This window comes from Calypte anna, chromosome 5A (assembly GCF_003957555.1).
Source record: "Calypte anna isolate BGI_N300 chromosome 5A, bCalAnn1_v1.p, whole genome shotgun sequence".
Classification (NCBI taxonomy): Eukaryota; Metazoa; Chordata; class Aves; order Apodiformes; family Trochilidae; genus Calypte; species Calypte anna.
This window is the reverse complement of record NC_044251.1, coordinates 40,958,260-40,978,979: the sequence shown is the minus strand read 5'-3', so window position 1 is coordinate 40,978,979 and position 20,720 is coordinate 40,958,260. Positions and strand designations below refer to the sequence as shown.

Sequence of the window (20,720 nt, the reverse complement as noted above, 5' to 3'; positions counted from 1 at the left end):
CTTCTCTTTCTCCTCTCTTCTCTTCTCTTTTCTCCTCTCTCTTCTCTTCTCTTTTCTCCTCTCTTCTCTCTTTTCTCTCTTCTCTTCTCTTTTCTCCTCTCTTCTCTTCTTTCTCTCTTCTCTTCTCTTTTCTCCTCTCTCTTCTCTTCTCTTTTCTCCTCTCTCTTCTCTTCTCTTTCTTCCTCTCTCTTCTCTTCTCTTTTCTCCTCTCTCTTCTCTTCTCTTTTCTCTCTCTCTTCTCTTCTCTTTTTCTCCTCTCTCTTCTCTTCTCTTTTCTCCTCTCTCTTCTCTTCTCTTTTCTCCTCTCTCTTCTCTTCTCTTTCTCCTCTCTCTTCTCTTCTCTTCTCTCCTCTCTCTTCTCTTCTCTTCTCTCTCTTCTCTTCTCTTCTCTTCTCTTCTCTTCTCTTCTCCTTTCTCTCTTCTCTCCTTTCTCTTCTCTTCTCTCCTTTCTCTTCTCTTCTCTTCTCTTCTCTTCTCTCCTTTCTCTTCTCTTCTCTTCTCTTCTCTCCTTTCTCTTCTCTTCTCTTCTCTTCTCTTCTCTTCTCTTCTCTTCTCTTCTCTTCTCTTCTCTTCTCTTCTCTTCTCTTCTCTTCTCTTCTCCAGCCCCTTCTGAACACCCCCAACTCTCTCAGCCTGGCTCCAGAGCAGAGCTGTTTCTCTGGACAACCTCCCCCAGTGTCTCAGCACCCTTCACCCCCCAGCACCTCTCCACTGAGACCCCCATTATCCCCCCACAACCTTTCCCCCTCAGACCCACCCCACACCTTCCTTCCCGCCTCCCGCACTGCGCCTGCGCTGCCTCCCCTCCCCCGTCCGCCATGGCCCTTCCCGGCATTCCCTATGAGCGGCGGTTGCTCATCATGGCGGACCCGAGAGACAAAGCGCTGCAGGATTACCGCAAGAAGCTGCTGGAGCACAAGGAGATCGACGGCCGCCTCAAGGAGTGTGAGCCGCCCTTCCACATCCATGGGAGGGGGGAAACGGCGGCCGCTGTTAGGGAGGGAGAAAGGAGGGTGGGGGGGTGAGGGCTGGAGCTGAGAGCCCCGCGGTGCCCTGAGGGAACTCGCCCGCCCGCGCTTCGTCATGGGCCTGAGCGGGCCCCGCGGGACAGAGCCCGGGGATGAGGGGAGGGAAGGCGGAGGTCGGGCCGGAGAGCTGCTGGGGATGGTGGCAGGGTCTGGTGGAGAGGTTCCCCCTTTTCCAGCACCGCGGTTGGTTTATTTTGTTTTGTTTTGTCCATATGAGGCAGCCCGGGCCCTGGGAACCTTGCCCGGGTTAGGCCCTGCTGCCTCTGGATCCAGACCAAAGGAGGCTTTTCCTTCTCAGCTTTTTCCTCTCTGTGAGGTGTTTTTTTCCTTCATCCTTTTTATTTTCCTCTTGCAGACAGCCTCGTTTATCGTCAGGGCAGTGGCATGTCCCCCATGTAAATGTCGGTGCTGTTCGGTGGCACTGGCACCTTTGAACTTGGGCTTTCTAAAATCTGAGCTGGTTATTTTTCATGCTTTCTGTAGACTTTGATAAGAGGCAGAGTGAAGGGGAGGCTTCATCCGCCTGTGGATGAAGGGTCAGTTAGTAAAGGGTCTGATCCTGAGTTGCTGTTGGATTGAAAGTTAGCAAAAATCCTCTGTTTCTTTCCTTTTTCTAGTAAGGGAACAGCTGAAAGAGCTCACCAAGCAATATGAAAAATCAGAGAACGATCTCAAGGCTTTGCAGAGTGTTGGGCAGGTACGTGAGAGAAACGGGGTCACAGTGTCCTGTGCTGGGGTTTGACACTGAACTTACCTGGAAGTAACATTTAAGTGTGGTTTTAGTATGGAAAAAGAGTAAGCAGGGAATGGAACAGCTAACAGAAGCAGGGGCAGGCATGGCAAACATCCAGGTTAAAGAGTTTTTTCTGTGTTTTGCCTGGTTGATGGAGATGTGTTTAAAGAACCCTTTCAAGGGTTGGACTTGATGAGCTCTGAGGTCCCTTCCAACCCAGCCAATTCTATGATTCTATGAAACAAAAGTCATGACAAGAAGCTTGAAGCAGGAGAAAGAATTTCAAAGCTGTCAGGCATGTTCCATCTCCTGAAACACTTGTTAAATGTTGTGTTACAGTAAATAACCAGTGGGTTAATTCTGCATTTGTTCTTTTGCAGATTGTTGGTGAGGTTCTTAAACAGCTAACAGAAGAGAAATGTAAGTACACTGGACTGTTACACTCTTTAAAATATTGAAAAGAAGCTTTCAGAGTTAAAATTTGCCTGAAGATTTGGAGGAGTAAAGAATTAGAATTGAAAAATACCATCTAATATTTGGGATCATAATTCAGAGGAGTGAATCAAGTAAATTTGATTTATTTTTTTTTTTCTTCTCTCCTCAGTCATTGTGAAGGCTACAAATGGACCAAGATATGTGGTTGGCTGTCGTCGTCAGGTATCTGATCTGTGTGAATACTCATTAAAAGTTTGCTTTGCTCTTGATTATCAGCATTGGTTTTGTTAAACTGGGTCCTTCCTGAGGATTTTTCTTTTTTTATTCCATCCTGGCTTCTGCCCTCTGTCTCCCTTCATTGCTGGCAGCAGTGTAACTTCCTGGTGAACACAGAGCAGTCCAAAACATTCCTGGAACCTGGCATGTGGTTTTTATTCCTTTCATTGGTTTGAATTTACATCTCTCTGCCTGGTTTTGAACTTTCTGAGAGTTAATCATCATGGTGAAAGTTAATGAGCTGTGTCAGGACTCCCTTTTTGTGTTCTGAATGTGGTGTGTGACTGTTACTGTCACAAGTGTTGAGCTTTTGGGTATGAAATTATCCATCTTTATGTGTTTTTATACAAGTAAGACACCCTAATGGACACCCTTGCTTACAGCATCATCCATTTGCTGCTGTAGCAGAGCAAGAAACACTTAGAGGTGCTCTTTGCTTTTTATTTTTATATAAAAAGCATGAGGGGAGTGGCTCAGGCAGGGGCTAAAAACTGCCTGGTGGTTAACAGAGCCCTGAATGTCACCTCAAACCTGGCAGTTCCTCACCAAAGCTGCCTCTTGAGCTGGAACAGAACCCAGTGAATGTGTTCTGCAACTGCAGAGGCACCAGGGGAGCAAAACTGAACCTCTAGTTGGATTTTATTACTTTTATCCCTGACTTTGTGGAATGGAAGCAAGAAGAGTAGGAAATGCAAGAGTGTGAGCTACCTGTGAGCAGAGGATAAGCAACCTAGGAGGGGAGGATCATGCCTGAGAAGGCAGGAGTCTTTTACTTAGTTATTTTATTTTTACATTTTATTTTAATTTTTATTTAGTTAGGGTTTTTTTTTATTATTTTTACTTAGTTATTTTAGAATCACAGAATTGTCAGGGATGGAAAGGACCTTAAAGCTCACCCAGTTCCACCCCCTGCATGGCCAGGGACACTTACCACCAGATCAGGTTGCTCACAGCCTCATCCAGCCTTAAAAACTTCCAGGGCTGGGGCTTCCACCACCTCCCTGGGCAGCCTGTTCCTTCACCACCCTCATGGTGAAGAACCTTTTCTAACATCTAATCTGAATCTACCTCCCACCTCTAGTTTTAATCCACCCCCCCTAGTCCTAACACTACCTGGGATCCTCAAGAGCCCCTCCCCAGCTTTCTTGTAGCCCCTTTGAGGCCACAACAAGGCTTCTCCAAACTGAACAACCCCAACTTTCTCAGTCTGGCTTCATAGCAGAGGTGCTCCAGCCCTCTGATCATCCTTGTGATCCTCTCTGGACACATTCCAGCAGATCCATATCTTTTCTTGTAACAGAGGCTCCAGAACTGGACACAGTACTCCAGGTGGGGTGTCATGAGAGGGGGCACCATTGAGTGTAAGATCTCTCAGGAGCAGTGAGCTCTCAGTGCATCCTGAGCTGATTGCTTTATGGGGGAACAAGGCAGCTGTGTGGGAGCTTTTCTCACCTCAACTTCACTGCATGTTCTAGGTGATGGAAATTGTGAAAAATAGCAAAAAAAAAAAACAAACAAGCACAGATTTGATGCAGATTTGATGGCAAAGATGCTTTTTCTTTCTCTTCCTCAAGAGGAACTGAGTGTGACTACAAACTTTCAGGTCTTACTGATTCTGTATAAAGAAGGAAAGCATTTCTGTGAGTGTTTTGTGTTCTCCTTGTTGAGGTTCCTATGTTGAAGTTAAATGGAAGGCCAGGGTAGTGCAGCTTCAGCATGCAGAAGGTCACCAGTTCTGTTTAGGGCTTTTTGTTATGAAATCATTTATCTTTATGTCTTTCTACAGAAGTTGTTTCATCAGTGTGGAGGTTGCAGGAGCCAAGAGGCAGCAAACAAGTGGCAGGGGGGGAGCCTGCTGTGATTTAAAGAGGGGCAGCAGGAGGAGGGGTTTGTAGCTGTCAGAGGAAGGGCCACAATTAACAATGCTGAGTTGTTAATTACTGCTCAAGCAGACTTTTCCCAGGGTGTTGAGTTGGTCAATAGATTTTATACTTTTCAGCAACCTTTTCCCCTTCTTTTAGACACAAACTGTTTGGGAAATCTAGGTACCAAGAAGTGTGTTAGCTCAGGTAGTACTTACAAAGATGGCCTTGACTTTCCTTGAGCACACTGATGCAGTGTGGTTTTACTTGCTTAAAGCACCTGCAAGAATTGCTAGTATTGCTCTTCAAATATAGAATTTTAATATAAAAATAAATATATATATAAATATATAATTTTAAGCTTCATCCCTTTCCAGATACTATGGTGTAAACTTATTTTCTTTCCCCAGAATGAACAGGATGTTTTCCTGGAACACTTGATTCCACTCCTCCATCCTGAGGTTCTGTGTTGGAATAGGGATAAATGCTAAGGAATAGGTTGTGGGTTTTATTTTTTTTATACTTTTTAAATAGGAGACATTGCACCATGTACTTTCAGCTTTATTCTTTGATCTTAAAGGATCTTTGATTTGACACTAGAGACTTAAAAACCCTCAATTGTTTCAAAATACAGAGTCAAATAATTTTCCATGGAGTGTTTCATAGCCTGTTTTGTTGGGTTTTTTTTTCTTTATCAAAGCCCTTGTGGCTGTGCTGCTGCTGAGGAAAGAGTTGATAAATGGAGACAAAATTACTTCCCTATCTAAAGTGCATTTCCTAAAGAATTCCAGGTCAAGTGTTTTCTCTTTGCTTCCTTCCCCCTGCAGAGTAGGTTAAACCCATTGGGCAATGTTGGATCTGATAGAATTTCAAGCTTTTACAGATTTCTTAAGATTAGGCAGCTGGAAAGAGGTTTTATTGGTGACCCCTGTAAGTGAGGGGTGAGAGCTTGATCCTGAATTCTGCCAGAGACTGAAGAGTCCACGTGGGCCTTGTAAATCCCCCCAAAGTTGAGGGGAAGGGTCAGGCAGTGCTTGCAAAAAGCTGCTGAAATCCCTGTTGTTCAAATGCCTTGTCAGAAAGGCTCAGCATAAATAGGTTTCATATTTTTCTGGTGTGGATTGAGTAATTCTTGTTTAAAAGAAAGAAAAGAGAGAGGAGAAATCGAGGCAGAGGTGATCTGTGAAGAGAGATGGGGTGAGAGGTGGCACTGCTCTGCTAGGCCTGGTTTCTTAAAGTGAACACAAGAGAGTTGTTTTCATCTCAGCAGAAATTAGCAGGTTGTGCTGGAATGGGGCTGCTAATGTGTTTAAAAATCTCTAAAAATGGAGTAAACAGAGAAAAACTGCTGAGGTGGATGAGGAGAGCACCAGAGATAAATGATGGCAAAAAGAAGAACAACTGGAATGACTTTGAGGATGAGCTATCACTGGATATGTGATCAAGTGCAACAGTGGAAGACCTGGAGACAATATATTAGGAATATCTGTTCCTAAACAGTCCAGAAAGGGGAAATCCATTGAGAAGAAGGGTGGCAAGGTGGGACTCAGGTGTCCAATTGTCAGGCTGGGTGTTTCTGTGTCCTTAAAGGGGGATTGTTGTTCTGAAACAGATGGTTCTGCCCTGTGTCAAGCAGAGGGGGGAGGGATTACATCTCCCACTAATCCTGTCAGATTGGCAGCAGGAAAAAAGAAATTAATGACAGTCTAGAAAACAATGTTTATTTTCACAAGTGGCAGAGGTAGATTGCTCAACAGCTATTTTAACCTTAAACATTCTTCCTGTGTTCTGGTTTAGCTTTGCTGCTGTCCAGTTATGCCAGCCAGCAGGTTGAGTGGTTTAGGCAGCTCCTGGATCTCTTCCCCTCAAACACTGGGCCAGCTTCTTCCCAGTTTAAGCATTCCCAAAAATAGTGGTGATGGGGACACTGTTTACTAAACAAGCTGCTTGGCATGGAGCTCAGGAGTCTGCTTTTCTCCTGGGTGATTGGACAAAGAGTGCAAGCTACAGTACACATCTTGGCTAACCCCAAACATTGTTTTAGAGCATGATTTTAACAGAAATAAGTATTTTTTTTTCCTTTTTGACCAGCTTGACAAGAGTAAGCTGAAGCCAGGGACAAGAGTTGCTCTGGATATGACCACACTGACTATTATGAGGTGAGTTCTACTTTACAGCTGCTCTTCTGCTTATTGTAGAAAGGGGGAGAAATAGTGGATAGGTTACACAAAGGTCTGAGTGATCAGTTGTGTAATATTTTGTAAGTATTTTCTACAAAGCTGTGCTTAAGTAAGGATGATTACTTGTCTGTCTATTAGATATGATTTTAAAAATAGGTTCTTTAAAACAGTTATAACTCAACATATTCAGTTTTTGAAGCTTTTGTTTGGTTTAAAATTTGAAAATGTTTTCTAGCCTTGATATTCTGGTTTTTTTTCAACAACCATTCATTATCAGGGCAGGAGGAGAAGAAACTTTTCATAATTGTTGTAAAATTTATTACAATCCCTTTTTGTCTGCAGAATGGCAAAGGTCTGCTCTTCCTTGCAGGTACTTGCCAAGAGAAGTGGATCCCCTGGTTTATAACATGTCTCATGAAGACCCAGGGGATGTTTCCTACTCTGAGATTGGAGGCTTGTCAGAACAAATCAGAGAGCTCCGGGAGGTACCCATGGTCCCCAAACCCCTTATCAAATCGTGGGGTGTGTTTGGTGTGAAGCTTTTCAGTGCAAAAACATCTTGGTGTTTGTCCTCAACTATGAGGCAGGCTGCTCCAGGATCCTGTCAGATGAGTGATCTACAGCTTTCATGGATTTACACCACGTTTTCCTCTACTGGAAACCTCTGAAGTGTCAAATTTAAGTGTTTTTTCCAGCTTTTTGCTGGAGTTTGTGGCACACAGCAGTGTGATTGCAGTGCTGCCCAGGAACAAATGGTGTTGTTTGGTGTTCAAAATGAGTGTTTGGAGATGAGCTCGTGCTCAGAGAAAGATTATCCTAAACACCAAAAGCCCACTTCTCAAACTGGGTTATCATTTATTCCTACTGCTACAGAAGCTTGGATTGGGATTAAAAGGAAGCAAATCCCCTAAAGAAGAGGGTTTGAAGGATCCATCACCCCTTAAGATAAGGGACTGATGTAAAGTCAAGGGGAGGGCAAAAAAACTGATGAACCAGGCTTGAATTTTGCACAAAACCAGCTGGGATTGCTCTGGGCAGTGGGGTTATGACACTAACAAAAGATGGTTTGAGCAAAGAGCATTGAGAGAAAGAAGGAGCAAGGAGAGCAAGAGTGTGAATGGATCTGTTAGGCTGACATTTCCTCAGTTTCCATACAAACCATGGTGCTTATGTAAATAAAAACACAGGTGTCTGGAAACCAGGCTTGCAAGTGTACCTTTAGCTGCCTGTGAAATTCAGAGTCTCAGTTTGTTGATTTGTCTCTTCCCAGGTAATAGAATTGCCACTCACAAACCCAGAATTATTCCAGAGGGTGGGAATTATACCTCCAAAAGGCTGCTTGCTCTATGGCCCCCCTGGTGAGTCTCCTGAAAGGGTAATAATGAGTGCTTAGTTGTCACTCTCAAAGCAATATTTGTGTTTCTCCTTTTTTCTCTCTCCTTTTTTCTCTCCTTTTCTCTCTCCTTTTTTCTCTCTCCTTTTTTCTCTCTCCTTTTTTCTCTCTCCTTTTTTCTCTCTCCTTTTTCTCTCTCCTCCTTTTCTCTCTCCTCCTTTTCTCTCTCTCCTCCTTTTCTCTCTCTCCTCCTTTTCTCTCTCTCCTCCTTTTCTCTCTCTCCTCCTTTTCTCTCTCTCCTCCTTTTCTCTCTCTCCTCCTTTTCTCTCTCTCCTCCTTTTCTCTCTCTCCTCCTTTTCTCTCTCTCCTCCTTTTCTCTCTCTCCTCCTTTTCTCTCTCTCCTCCTTTTCTCTCTCTCCTCCTTTTCTCTCTCTCCTCCTTTTCTCTCTCTCCTCCTTTTCTCTCTCTCCTCCTTTCTCTCTCTCCTCCTTTTCTCTCTCCTCCTTTTCTCTCCTCCTCCTTTCTCTCCTCCTTTTCTCTCCTCCTTTTCTCTCTCTCCTCCTTTTCTCTCTCCTCCTTTTCTCTCTCCTCCTTTTCTCTCTCTCCTCCTTTTCTCTCTCTCCTCCTTTTCTCTCTCTCCTCCTTTTCTCTCTCTCCTCCTTTTCTCTCTCTCCTCCTTTTCTCTCTCTCCTCCTTTTCTCTCTCTCCTCCTTTTCTCTCTCTCCTCCTTTTCTCTCTCTCCTCCTTTTCTCTCTCTCCTCCTTTTCTCTCTCTCCTCCTTTTCTCTCTCTCCTCCTTTTCTCTCTCTCCTCCTTTTCTCTCTCCTCCTTTTCTCTCTCCTCCTTTTCTCTCTCCTCCTTTTCTCTCTCCTCCTTTTTTTTTTTTTGTTGTTGTTTCCAAGCCTCTACCCTGCAATATTGGTTACTGGTTTAACAGCTTCAATCTCTCACCTGTCCAGGTACAGGGAAGACACTTCTGGCCAGAGCAGTTGCCAGCCAGCTTGACTGCAACTTCCTAAAGGTAGTGTAACTCAACTCTTGCACTCAGACACATGCTGGAACCTCTTTGCACTGCAGTCTCCTCACTCACATGGGACTTTTGCTTTTCCAAAGGTGGTGTCAAGTTCCATAGTGGACAAGTACATCGGGGAAAGTGCTCGACTGATCAGAGAGATGTTTAATTATGCCAGAGATCATCAGCCATGCATCATTTTCATGGATGAGATAGATGCTATTGGTAAGGATGTTGACCTGGAAGATGTTTGGACTCTCCTTAATTAACTACAAAACCACACAGTGTTCTCCCATGAGTGTGTTCAGAAGAAATGTAATGGGATGAGGGGTTCAGCTTCCTATAGAGCTACTACAGCTAGAACCACACCTGTTCATGTTTATCCTAAATATTTTTAACTATATGAAAAACAAAGAAAAACATTTTAAAGGTGTAGCTTTAACTTTTAAATACCACCTCCCCTTCTCCCTAGGTGTAAAGGGATACAGACTTAGCATTCCAGGGAGGCAGAAATGAATTATGGCAGCTTTTGGATTTGTTGTGTTGCAGGTGGTCGCCGTTTCTCTGAGGGCACCTCAGCTGACAGAGAAATTCAGAGGACTCTGATGGAGGTGAGTGTTTAAGCTCTGGCTCCATGCTGTGCAGCTCACAGGAAATAATAACACACCTGGATTGTTACACTGTCAGCAGGCTTGGTAGGACTTTTAATGAGCAGCATTTGGTTCAGTTGCAGCTTATTAAACAGCTGCACATTCAGGTAATTCAGCCATGAGCTCAACTTGAGGACTAACTGAAAATCTGCAAAATTGCTAACACTATTTCTGGATTTTTTCCTTCTTCCTGTGGCTTCTCTGCTGCATTGTGAAGGTTTGGAGGTTTCCTCCTTAAAAAAAAGTAGAGCTTGTCTCTCTCAGTCCTAAAGAGACTTAATCTTGGCAATTATACAACTGTTACAGTTCAGTTTTTCAAAACTAAGAAGAGAAATAACCCCATTTCTTTGTTTCTCTACTAATTGCTCTGATAAACTGGGTTGTGTGAGGAGAATCTTAAAACCACTGGTGACAATTACAAGTTCTGAAGCACACGAGGAGCTTCATTGGCCTCTGTTTGCTAACAGTTTGTCTGGTTGAAAAGAATGTGTCTGCCTTCCATACAGAATTAAATCACTGTGATCAAAGAGCAAGTGCTTTGAGTCTTCACAATGAAGTGTCTTGGTTTGTGTGTGTTAGTATTCTACAGGCTGTTCTTCAAGTCTGATTTGAATGTCCTGGACTTGGTGTGGTAGACTCAGGATGTGTCAGCCAACCCTTGTCTCCTGCACCACTTGTGCTGTTTCATTGCCTTAGTTTTTTCTTTGCTCAATACCTTTTTCTCAGGGCAAAGCATTTTTAGTGCTCTAAAATGTTGAGTTTTAGAGTAATATATGCAGGGAGCTTCTTTTCATAGGATTGTAGCATTTTCTTTTTAATTTATCCTTGCTGCTGTTAATTGGTGAAAACACTGCTGCAGAAAATAAATAAAATAGGCAGGCTTTGGGTGGTTTAAAACCAAACTTGTGTTTTTTATCAGCTGCTGAATCAGATGGATGGATTTGATACTCTGCACAGAGTTAAAATGATCATGGCTACTAACAGACCTGACACACTGGATCCTGCCCTGCTGAGGCCTGGAAGGCTGGATAGAAAAATCCGTGAGTGAGAGTGGCTGGAAGGAGGATATTATCCCTGTGAGTTGTGTGGGCTGCTGTTTTTCTTAAAGCTCTCATTCTTTCTAGATATTGATCTACCAAATGAACAAGCCAGATTAGACATTTTGAAGATTCATGCAGGTCCAATCACTAAACATGGTGAAATTGGTAAGTAGGAAGCTACCTGAATATTCTTTCTACTTAAGTGTGAAGAGGATGAGTTACCATGACTCTGCCCTTCTCATTCCCACCCTTACACCAGCCACACAAATTCCTCTCTTGGAATTCTTTCATTATTAATACACCCTGATTGAGTTGTTGCTAAGTTTTTCTTTGCAAAAACTGAATGTTAAGACCTTGGAGCCCAGCTGAAAACTGAAAAATCAATGTGGTTTTCATCAAGGAGTTTCCAGGTTTTGAAGGAATAGCTTGGTGGAAGTTAACAGCATGTTCAGTAGCTCCTCCTTCCCCCCCACGTCCCCAAGAAAGAAAAATGCTTGCTGCAGAAGTCTGAAAACAATATAGAATATTTACAAGTTTTAAATATTTAAATTAATATTTAAATTTAATTTAATTAATAAAATTTAATTTAATAAAAATTAATTTATAATTTTATAAATATCAATAATAAATAATATATAAATAATAAATATATAAGTAATAATATAAATAATAAAATTTTATAATTTTAATTTATAATTTATAAGAACTTAATAAAAATAATTTAATTTAATAATATTTAAATTAATATTTAAAAGAAAAACTTATTTTGGAGTTCACAGAGGGTGTAATGCCAACCTTGTTGTGTCTTTGCTTAGTGGTGTAGAGAGCTCTTTCCAGAGGGTGAGAAATAGCAGATGAAAGAGGGAGGGTTTAGTTACTGTTACTCTGAGTCTTCACCACAACACTTGAGAGCTTTACCTGGCAAAACTAGACCTGTGATTTGAGTTAAAAATCACATGGGGGCTCCTGGTACTTCAGCAAGCCCCCCAGCCCCTGCCTGCCCCCCCTGCTGACCCCAGCTGTTCATGCAGCTGGATGTGGAACTGATCTCCTCCATCTGGCTGCAGAAAGCTGCTGATCAACAGAGAAGGTGGCCCAGGAGCAGGAATGAGCTGGGGGAGGGTGAGAAGGAGGAGGATTGGATTTTTAGCAGCAGTGTTGGCTTAAACACCCCTCTGGCTGTGGTCTGAGACTGAGGTGAAGCTCCAAAGCAAATAATAAACCTGAGGTAAAGTGCTTCATCCTTTTTCTCCCTGTCCTTGGGCAGTGCAGGGGGGATGATTCCTTTGCACCATATAGCAAGGTGAGCTGGCAGATGGGTGCAGGCTGAAGCTCTGAGGGTGCTGTGGGGACACTGTGGTGCTCAGCCTGGAGATCCTAAAAGGAAGTCCAGAATTTAGCAGCAAGGTGGGAGGGGAATTGCATTGAAATCCTAAAATAATGACCTCTTCCAGGCTCCAGAGGAGATACTCCAGATCCAGCACTGGAGTCTTCAGTAGATTTTAAACTTGCCAAACCTTGCAATGCTTGGTCCCCTCACTTTGTTTTTTTACTTTATTTTTTTCTTGTCTTCCTTTTTCTTCCTTCCTTTTTTCTTCCTTCCTTTTTCTTCCTTCCTTTTTCTTCCTTCCTTTTTTCTTCCTTCCTTTTTTCTTCCTTCCTTTTTTCTTCCTTCCTTTTTTCTTCCTTCCTTTTTTCTTCCTTCCTTTTTTCTTCCTTCCTTTTTTCTTCCTTCCTTTTTCTTCCTTCCTTTTTTCTTCCTTCCTTTTTTCTTCCTTCCTTTTTTCTTCCTTCCTTTTTTTCTTCCTTCCTTTTTCTTCCTTTTCTTTTTTTTTCTTTTCCCCCTTTCTTCTTTCCTCCCTTCCTTTTCCCCCCTTTCTTCCTTTTCCCCCTTTCTTCCTTTTCCCCCCCTTTCTTCCTTTTCCCCCCCCTTTCTTCCTTTTCCCCCCTTTCTTCCTTTTCCCCCCTTTCTTCCTTTTCCCCCCTTTCTTCCTTTTCCCCCTTTCTTCCTTTTCCCCCCTTTCTTCCTTTTCCCCCCTTTCTTCCTTTTCCCCCCTTTCTTCCTTCCCCCCTTTCTTCTTTCCCCTTTCTTCCCTTTCCCCTTTCTTCCTTTTCCCCCTTCTCTTTCCTTTCTTTCCCCCCTTTCCTCTTTCTTTTTCCCCCCTTTCCTCTTTCTTTTTTCCCCCCTTTCCTCTTTCTTTTTTCCCCCCTTTCTTCCTTTTCCCCCCTTTCTTCCTTTTCCCCCCTTTCCTCTTTCTTTTTACCTCCCTTTCCCTCTTTCTTTTTTTCCCCCTTCCTCTTTCTTTTTTCCTCCCTTTCCTCTTTCTTTTTTCCCCCTTTCCTCTTTCTTTTTTCCTCCCTTTCCTCTTTCTTTTTTCCTCCCTTTCCTCTTTCTTTTTTCTCCCTTTCCTCTTTCTTTTTTTTACTTTTTTTTTCCCCACAATAATGGGCAGACTTGTTTCTAGCACATCATGCTACAAGGAATTAAACTACAGTTGATTAATTTTTAATTCCTTGGGGTTTTGGGTTTTTTTTTGTATTCCTGAGATACAAACTTTCAGTCCTCATGTTCTGAATGCCCTACAGAAGGTAAACTGGGGGGAACAGTTCTGCAAATTGTTGATCATTTTTTTTTAATAAGCAGCCTTGCAAAGTCAGAACTTGCTGGAGGCACAACAGACACAGAGCTTTAGAAACTGAGCCTAGAAACCACAGCTGCTTCTTTGTAAATAAATGTGCATAAAATATCAGGCTGAACAGACCAAGATATTAAATCCCTTTATTGGATGCAGTTTTTATAAGCAGAAAGGGACTGAGGTATGATCACCTGGAGATAAATTTCTGGTTTTTTATGCATTTTAAACCATGGTTAGAACATTGCCTTGTTGTAGCTTTAGTTGCAGTTCATGTTGATGCTTGTAATCTGAAGTTAGTAACTTTTGACTTTATTTAATACAAGTTTTTGGCTGCAATATGTTTGTGTCTTAATGAAAAGGATAATACAGCTGGTGATATAAATGAATTTATCAGTCTAATGGACAGTTACCTATTTGTGCTGAAGTTAAAGTAAAATGTTTTGTCAGCTTGATCTGTATTTTGTTGGCAGCCATCATGGGAAATGTGAATTTATCCCTAATTGACATTCATGTTTTATGACTAGATTATGAAGCAATTGTGAAGCTTTCAGATGGCTTTAATGGAGCAGATTTGAGAAATGTCTGTACTGAAGCAGGTATTTTTTCTTTTTTTTTAAAAACTCTTTGGTTTTGATGTGCTAAACCTTGGTTCATCCTAAACATTTGAGCTGTTTCTCCAGTACTTCTGGGAATGGATTAAAATCAGGAGGTCAACACTTGTTCACTCAGGGGGTGGGCAGCATTTACTTAATGGAATTGTTAACACCTGGAGAGCAGCAAAATGCCACCAGAGCTCCACATTTCACAGCTCTTCATGTGTGTCTGGATTGTTCAGCATCAGCAGCTGCATGGTGATAGGGCCTGGAGCTCAGAGGGACAGCTTAAAACCTCTTTATTCCACATTTCCTTCAGACATGTTTCTATACAGTCAGACAGAACGTGGTTCCTTACATCCTCCCTCTCAGGGTGTAGGCATGGCTGTAGCTAGGATGTCCAGCTGATCCCTGCAGATCTGCTGCATTCATCCTGCCAGGTACAAGCTGGATCTGGGCAGAGTTGTGTGGATTTGAGCACTAGCTGGTGTCATGGATGGTTTTTAATTAATAATAATAATAAAAAGATCTAAAGGTCAAGTTCAGCACAATGAGGGGGATAAAACATCCAGGATGTTTCTACCTCACAAGAGTTAATACATTCCAGAAGCAGCAGTGGAATTTGCCTCCTTTTTGCAGAGAATCCAAGTCTCTCAGTACCTGTGTGACTGGAGAATAAATACTATTCTGTAAATACAATATACTCAGGATTTTGCCTACACAGGAAGGCTGAGTAACAGAGTAAATACAGGCTCATTGTTAAAAACAAATTACACAGTTCTTTGTGAGCATCTGGTTCAGGAAGGTGACCTCACTGAAGTTGATTCCTCTTCCTGACATCCAAACCAGTGTCTCCATGCAGAATTTGGGTCTGTTTTCCCTTTAATCTGAGCTCATCTTTATGTCTGCTGCTTCCAGGAGCACCAACTTAACCCTTGCTGTGAAATTACTCTCCCCAGGTATGTTTGCTATCCGTGCTGACCATGACTTTGTAGTTCAGGAAGACTTCATGAAAGCTGTTAGAAAAGTGGCTGATTCTAAGAAGCTGGAGTCCAAGCTTGACTATAAACCTGTGTAAATTAACCACATAATTCTGACTGCAGACATCATACCAGTTTAATGGCTAAAAAAAGAGAAATTATGTACCTCTTGGGTGTCATTGTAAGGTGCTTGTGTAACGTGTGGCTAGTAATTTGATAACACTAGTTGCAAGTTGGCTGCAGAAGTGTGTTTCCTGTACTATTCTGAAATACAATTATTAATTACAGCCCAGGTTAGGTAAAACGTGTGGGGTTGTCTAAAATCTTGGCAGTTAGGGGGTAAATTTCATCATGTGCCTGCAGGGGTTAAGAGGATTTGAAGAAAGTCAGTTTGTTCCTTGACTTTTTTATATGGGTAAATTTCCTTCCCCCAAACAGTTTATGAATAAAACTTGTTAAAATCTTCTTAGCCTGGTGGTATCTTTTCTGTAACTCTTCCAGAGAGTTGATTTATAGTCCAGCCTTCCTTTAGCTAAGGGGATTGGACTAGGTGACCTCCAGATATCTCCTCTCACCCCGACCATTCTGTGATTTTTGTGTGATTCTGTGAATTATGTCTTCAGGATTTGAAGAGCAGCTTTTCTGTGCCACAGGGGGTTGTAAAGGAGACAACCTTTCTCTCAGACAGAGGAGGGACAAGTGGTATTTATTCTTTCACTGCTGAAGGCCAGGAAGAGGATTTAGCAGAGCTGGTTATTGCAAGAAGAAGTAAACAAGTCTTAAAATGTTTGCAGTCTTCCCTGGTGTGAGGATTAACTCCTGAGCTGAATGCCAGTTTGTAGACCAAAGCATCTTAAGTGGAGGTGGAGAAACTGAGAGCACTTTGATAATTCAGACTTCTGCTAACAGCTTTTAGGGTGGTGAGGGAGATTAGTGGGGTGGATTTCCTTTCCAGTTTCCCCTTTCTGTAGCACCTCTGTCTAGACAGGAGCTGTTCAGCATACTTGGAACCTGTGCTGCTTTAGGCATGTGAAGTCACATAATAATTTGGAGCTCTGAACCTTAAAAAGTTTGAATTTGGCTGTTTGTGGGTTGCCTTTGTGCTCCTTGGGAGCTGACAGCTGTCCCAGGTAATCACTGAAACAGAAATAAACCTGTAGAGGTGAAGGTCTTGGTGTTCTTTGAGTCATCTGTAACCATGCTTTATTTTGGGTTTTTCAATCAGTTTTTCCCTTGCAGATTGCACTGCCCTGTGCACTTCACCTAAATGTTGGACTGGAACAGTAGTGACTGTACTTCTGGCTACTTCTAATTATCCTAATTGGATTATTTTAGGCTTGCTCAGATGACAGGCAAGGGCATTAGATTAACTCTAGACTTGACAGCAAACACTGCTTACCAGCACCTCCCTGGCAGGTTTAATTGCTGAGGTTTGTGTTGCTTCCCTTGTCACTGTGAGACAGAGCAGGAAGTGTGGGGTGTACAACACTTAGAACAAAACAGTATTTTTGTGTCTGTGTATTGCTAATGGTTGTTCTGGACCTTTTTTCTGGTTAATATGAACACTTCCATCACCACTGTGTCAGGAGTGTAAAGATGGAGCTCTCAGTTTTAGTTCTTGAAGTGCACCTTGCACCTAGATCTGGCTGCTACAACCAGAGTGCTTGAAACAAATAGAAAATTAAATAAAAATCTGTTTCTGAAAGCTGGAAGGATGTTAACTGTGGGCTGAGCTTCTGGCATTGCCTTGGAGGAGGGTAAAAGATGGCAAACTGTTTCTTGAAACCCTTTTTTTTTTCTTTTCTTTTAAGTTCAGGCTGTCAGCTAAGGCTACCAGCTCCCATCCCTGTTCCTGCTCCATGCCAGCTGACGGTGGGAGCTGCAGTTTTGCTGCTGCTTTTTTCAATTTTTCCCCTTTCATTGGGTGGAAATGGCAGCACTGAAGTGAACGCTGCTGGAATGGGATGGTGAAGGGTTTCTCAAGGGAGAAATGAGCAAAATGTTGAAATAGTTTCGGATGTTATCTTAATGTGGCACCTGGGAACCTCAAAAAAGAAAAACCCAAAAAACTCCAAAACAGGCAGATTTCCTGCCCCAAGACTGGTTGGTCAGATGGCATCCCCTGTGTGCAGCAAGGACCTGTTTGAAAGTGACCCTGTTTGTGGCACCAGCTAAAATTTGAGGCAGGTTGATCAAGGGTGGTGACTAAAAGGAGTCTCTGCTGAAAGGGAAATGGTCTGATCTGTGTGTGAGGAGGCAGAGCCCACAGACCATGGCAGGGCCAGGGGAAGGCAGTGAGAAGGACGATGCTGGAAGTGTTGATGGCTGCACCAGGATTGGGACCACAGCCCTTTGGATCCCAACTGGAGAATTACAGAAAGTGAGGGTTTGGAAGGGACCTTGGAAAATCACTGAGTCCAACCCCCCTGCCCCAGCAGGATTCCCCAGGGCAGGACACACAGAACACATCCAGGGGGGGTTGGAAAGGCTCCAGAGAAGGAGACTCCACAACCTCTCTGGGCAGCCTGGGCCAGGGCTCCCTCACCCTCCCAGCAGAGAAGTTTCTCCTCAGCTTCAGATGGAACTTCTCTGTTCAAGTTTGTGCCCCTTACCTCTTGTCCTGTCACTGGACATCACTGAGAAGATCCTGGCACCATCCTCCTGACACTGACTCTTTACATATTAATAAACATTAATGAGTTCTCCCTCATTCTGCTCTCCGAGCTGCAGAGCTCCTCAGCCTTTCCCCTCCTTCACCATCTTGGAGGCTCTGGGCTGGACTCCCTGAAGCAGTGGGCAAGCTTTCAAGGAGTTTTCTTTCAAGAAGCTGAAATCGCCACCAAGGCAAAAAAAAATTATTAAATAAATAAAAATCACATTGAAGGAAAAGTTCTAATTGGGGAGTTAAACAACGAATCCCGGGAAGCTTTAATGGCGCTTCCCCCCTGAGGCCCGGCCCCTCAGCAGCTGCTCCGCCTCTCGGGGTGGGACGGGGGCGGTGGCGCTGGAGCGGGGCCCGGGGGCGGGCAGAGGGGGAACGGTGACGGGAGGAGGAGGAGGAGGGGAAGAAGGAGGAGGAGGAGGGAAGAGGCGGCAGCAGCGGGAGCAGCAGCAGCATGGCGGCCGGGCGCGAGCGGCTGAGCTCGCCGCCGCCGCCTCCTCCGCCTCCTCCCGCTGCCGCCGCTCCCGAACCGGAGCCCGCGGGCCCGCTGCCCAAATAACCGCCCCTACCCCGGTCCTGCCTCCGCCCGGAGAGCGCCCGGCCATGGAGCTCGCCAAGCCGGCCTTCCCCGCGCTGCCGCAGGCCAAAGAGGACTCTGAGGTGAGCGGCGGAGAGCGGCTGCCCGGGGCCCGCCTGAGGAGAGCCGCCCGCCCCGGCCTCCCCCTCACCCCCCGCCCCGGGGCCCTCTCTCCGGGTCCCCTTTCCCCCCTTACGCCCCGCTCCCCCCGGCCGTGTTCTCCCTGCCTAGATCCCGGCACAGGCCTCGTTGGGAGGGAGTGGGGGGGATCCCCGCCGAGACGCAGCTGCGACCTCCAAGCCCCCCCCCCTCATTCCCCGGTACCGGTGACACCCCCGGGCCCAGGCCCCGCTGGGCCCGCCGACCACATCCTCTCTGTTTGCGGCTCCCATCGCCCTCACAGACGCCGTTCTTTCCCTTTCGGGTGCTGAAGAGGGGGTGCCCGCTGTCAAACACACACACACACCGCTTCATCTCTCCTGACCGCCTCTCCATGGGCTTTTCCCCTTTTCCCCAACCTCAGCTTGCTGTCCCCTCCCCTCCTTGCTGTCCCCTCCTCAGCTTGTTGTCCCCTCCTCTCTGCCCCGGGGTTGTCTGCCCTGTTGGCCTCCCTTTTGCTTCCCTCTCCCTTTTTATGCTCCCTGACCTCCCATCTGCAGCCTGCCCGCTCACCCCTTTATTTATTTCCACGTCCAGAGAGGAGGTGGTGACCTCCTAGCAGTGAGTACCTTCCTCTCCCCTTCTTGCTCTCCTCTCCCCTCCCACTTGCTCTCTCCTAACTCATCAGATACTCCAGCAACACTTCTTGGCTTCTCTGAGTCTGCTTAAAGGGGGGTGTGGAGGCGTTTTGGGGGTGTTCAAGACTCCTCTGAGACAACTGTGATCATCAACTGTGTCCTGCTGGGGGTCAGAGGAGTCGGGGCAGGGGGGTGTCTGATTTCTGGACTTGGCTGAGCTGCTCCTGCTCTGCCCCTGGGGCCTGGGGTTTGTGTTTTCATCTGCCACAAACAGCCCCGAGCGTCCTGCTCCGGGAGTGTCAGATATTTCATGTAAAATGTCACGGTGTTCATGTGGAGAGTTGATAGCATCTGAGCTCCTCTGAGGTCTTGTAGATGGGTGCACATTTCATAAACATCACCATCTCTTTCTGCTTGAACGAGGTGATAGTTGAATGCAGGGTTTGTGGAAGTTACTGTATTGGTTGCTCTTTTTTTTTCCTTTTTTCTTTTCTATTTTTTGGTCAATATTTAATGCCTTCTTCACATCAGAGGTGTTTACAAGTCACTTTGGTTGTCTTCAGAAATCTGTAATCAGTTTGTGTCTGAACACAAATTATGTATCACCCTGTGAGGTTGGTAATTTGTTTAGTTTAAAATACCTTTTTTTTTTTTTTTCTGGAGAAAGGAATCATATCATCTACAGTTACTTCTGAAAACAGTTAACTAAATCAGCCTGGATGGCTTTTCAAACCAGCTTTGTAACTAGAGTGGCTAAGATGAAGTGTGTGGTTAAAATAGTTTTAAATACAGAAGCTACTGCCAGTCTTAGCTGCTGAAAACTGGAATTATAATAGTGGCTTTTGGAGTAGGTTTTATTAAGACTATAAGATAAAATTTTTCAGCATCTGACATTTGTGTCTGACTTGATCTAAATACACTGGAGCTGTTGGGGGAAACTGAGAAGTTACAAAGGTTCTTGTGGAGCAAACTTGCTAAGCAAAGGGTAAGAGACTTCAGGGCCTTCAGAGAAGATGCTCTGGAAAATCCAAGCAGTTAAACTAAAATCCTTCTGCCCACACAGCACAGATATTCATGGAAAGCTGAAGTGTGTTGCAGGCCCTGGAATGAGGACCACTCTGTAATATAATTTTCAGGAAGTTGGTTCTGTATGGTTTAATGCTGCCATGGTAGATGGCTTTCAAAATATTATGGAGGGGGAGAAGTTCAGGGGACAGAAGTTGGGGAATCCCTGGTTTACTTCCTCATGTAGGCTGCTCAAGGGTAAGTGCAACTTTGGGGGTCATTTTGAGGCAATTTAGCTGCTCCCTCTCCTCTGGCTCCTTCTGGTGACCATGTGGCAGCTTAAATAATAATTTTTGAAGAAGCCAAATCAGAAGGCTGAGCTGGTTTTCTGCACAGCTTCCCTCTCCCTGGTGCTGGCAGAAGGAGCAGCCAGTGGCAGGGCTGTGTCTGTGGAGGGGGTGACAGCAGCCCGGGGTTGGGCTGCCTCAGGCAGGAATGTATCTGGATAAATAGGTCACTTTTCTGGCCTGCAGCTTGTTTGCAGTGTCCCTGATCCATAGATAGTGTTACAAACCCCTGGATTTTTAACCTGCTTGGCTCTTGGTGCTTTTTGGAGCTTGGGAAATCCACAAGATCGAGAAATCCTGGTGAGAATTAACTGCTGGGGAGACTTGTGGCTTCTTTCCTGATCTGATGCCATTTGACCAGAAATCCTTTTTGCTGAGGACTCTTAGTGATGTGTCACTTTTTTCCCCCCTATTTTTTTTTTCCTCTGCACTTTCTGTGTACTTAAAGTTCACTGAGCTGGTGAACCTGAGGTCAAGCAGAGGGTGAGTGCTGGCTTGTGGTGGAGCTTCCTCTGCTCCTCTCTGGTGTGTTGGATCAGCCTGGGTGAGTTGTCCAGTTCCTAATAAAGTCTGGGATCAACCAGCTTCCCTCTTTCCACACTGAGTGGAGGGCAATCAAAAGCTGAACTCCTTTT

General features: G+C 44.5%; 1 protein-coding gene across 1 annotated transcript; it reads left to right on the top strand.

The window, feature by feature from the left end:
* The first annotated feature begins 793 nt into the window (after window positions 1-793).
* On the top strand, window positions 794-15,226 carry PSMC6 (proteasome 26S subunit, ATPase 6). The gene is made up of 14 exons (XM_008501012.2): window positions 794-945; window positions 1,646-1,725; window positions 2,142-2,181; window positions 2,366-2,418; window positions 6,426-6,493; window positions 6,885-6,999; window positions 7,785-7,872; window positions 8,806-8,867; window positions 8,960-9,083; window positions 9,408-9,469; window positions 10,428-10,548; window positions 10,633-10,713; window positions 13,709-13,780; window positions 14,737-15,226. Exons 1-14 carry the CDS (start codon window positions 819-821, stop codon window positions 14,853-14,855), a joined length of 1,212 nt encoding a protein of 403 aa, XP_008499234.1. The 5' UTR covers window positions 794-818; the 3' UTR covers window positions 14,856-15,226.
* The last annotated feature ends 5,494 nt before the right edge of the window (window positions 15,227-20,720 follow it).

Bases quoted from the DNA above. Each gene is read 5' to 3' on its own strand.
- PSMC6 (XM_008501012.2), top strand. From the start codon at position 819: ATGGCCCTTCCCGGCATTCCCTATGAGCGGCGGTTGCTCATCATGGCG. The intron at 6,494-6,884 runs GTGAGTTCTACT...TCTTCCTTGCAG, and splicing joins ACCACACTGACTATTATGAG to GTACTTGCCAAGAGAAGTGG. The intron at 7,873-8,805 runs GTGAGTCTCCTG...TCACCTGTCCAG, and splicing joins CTTGCTCTATGGCCCCCCTG to GTACAGGGAAGACACTTCTG.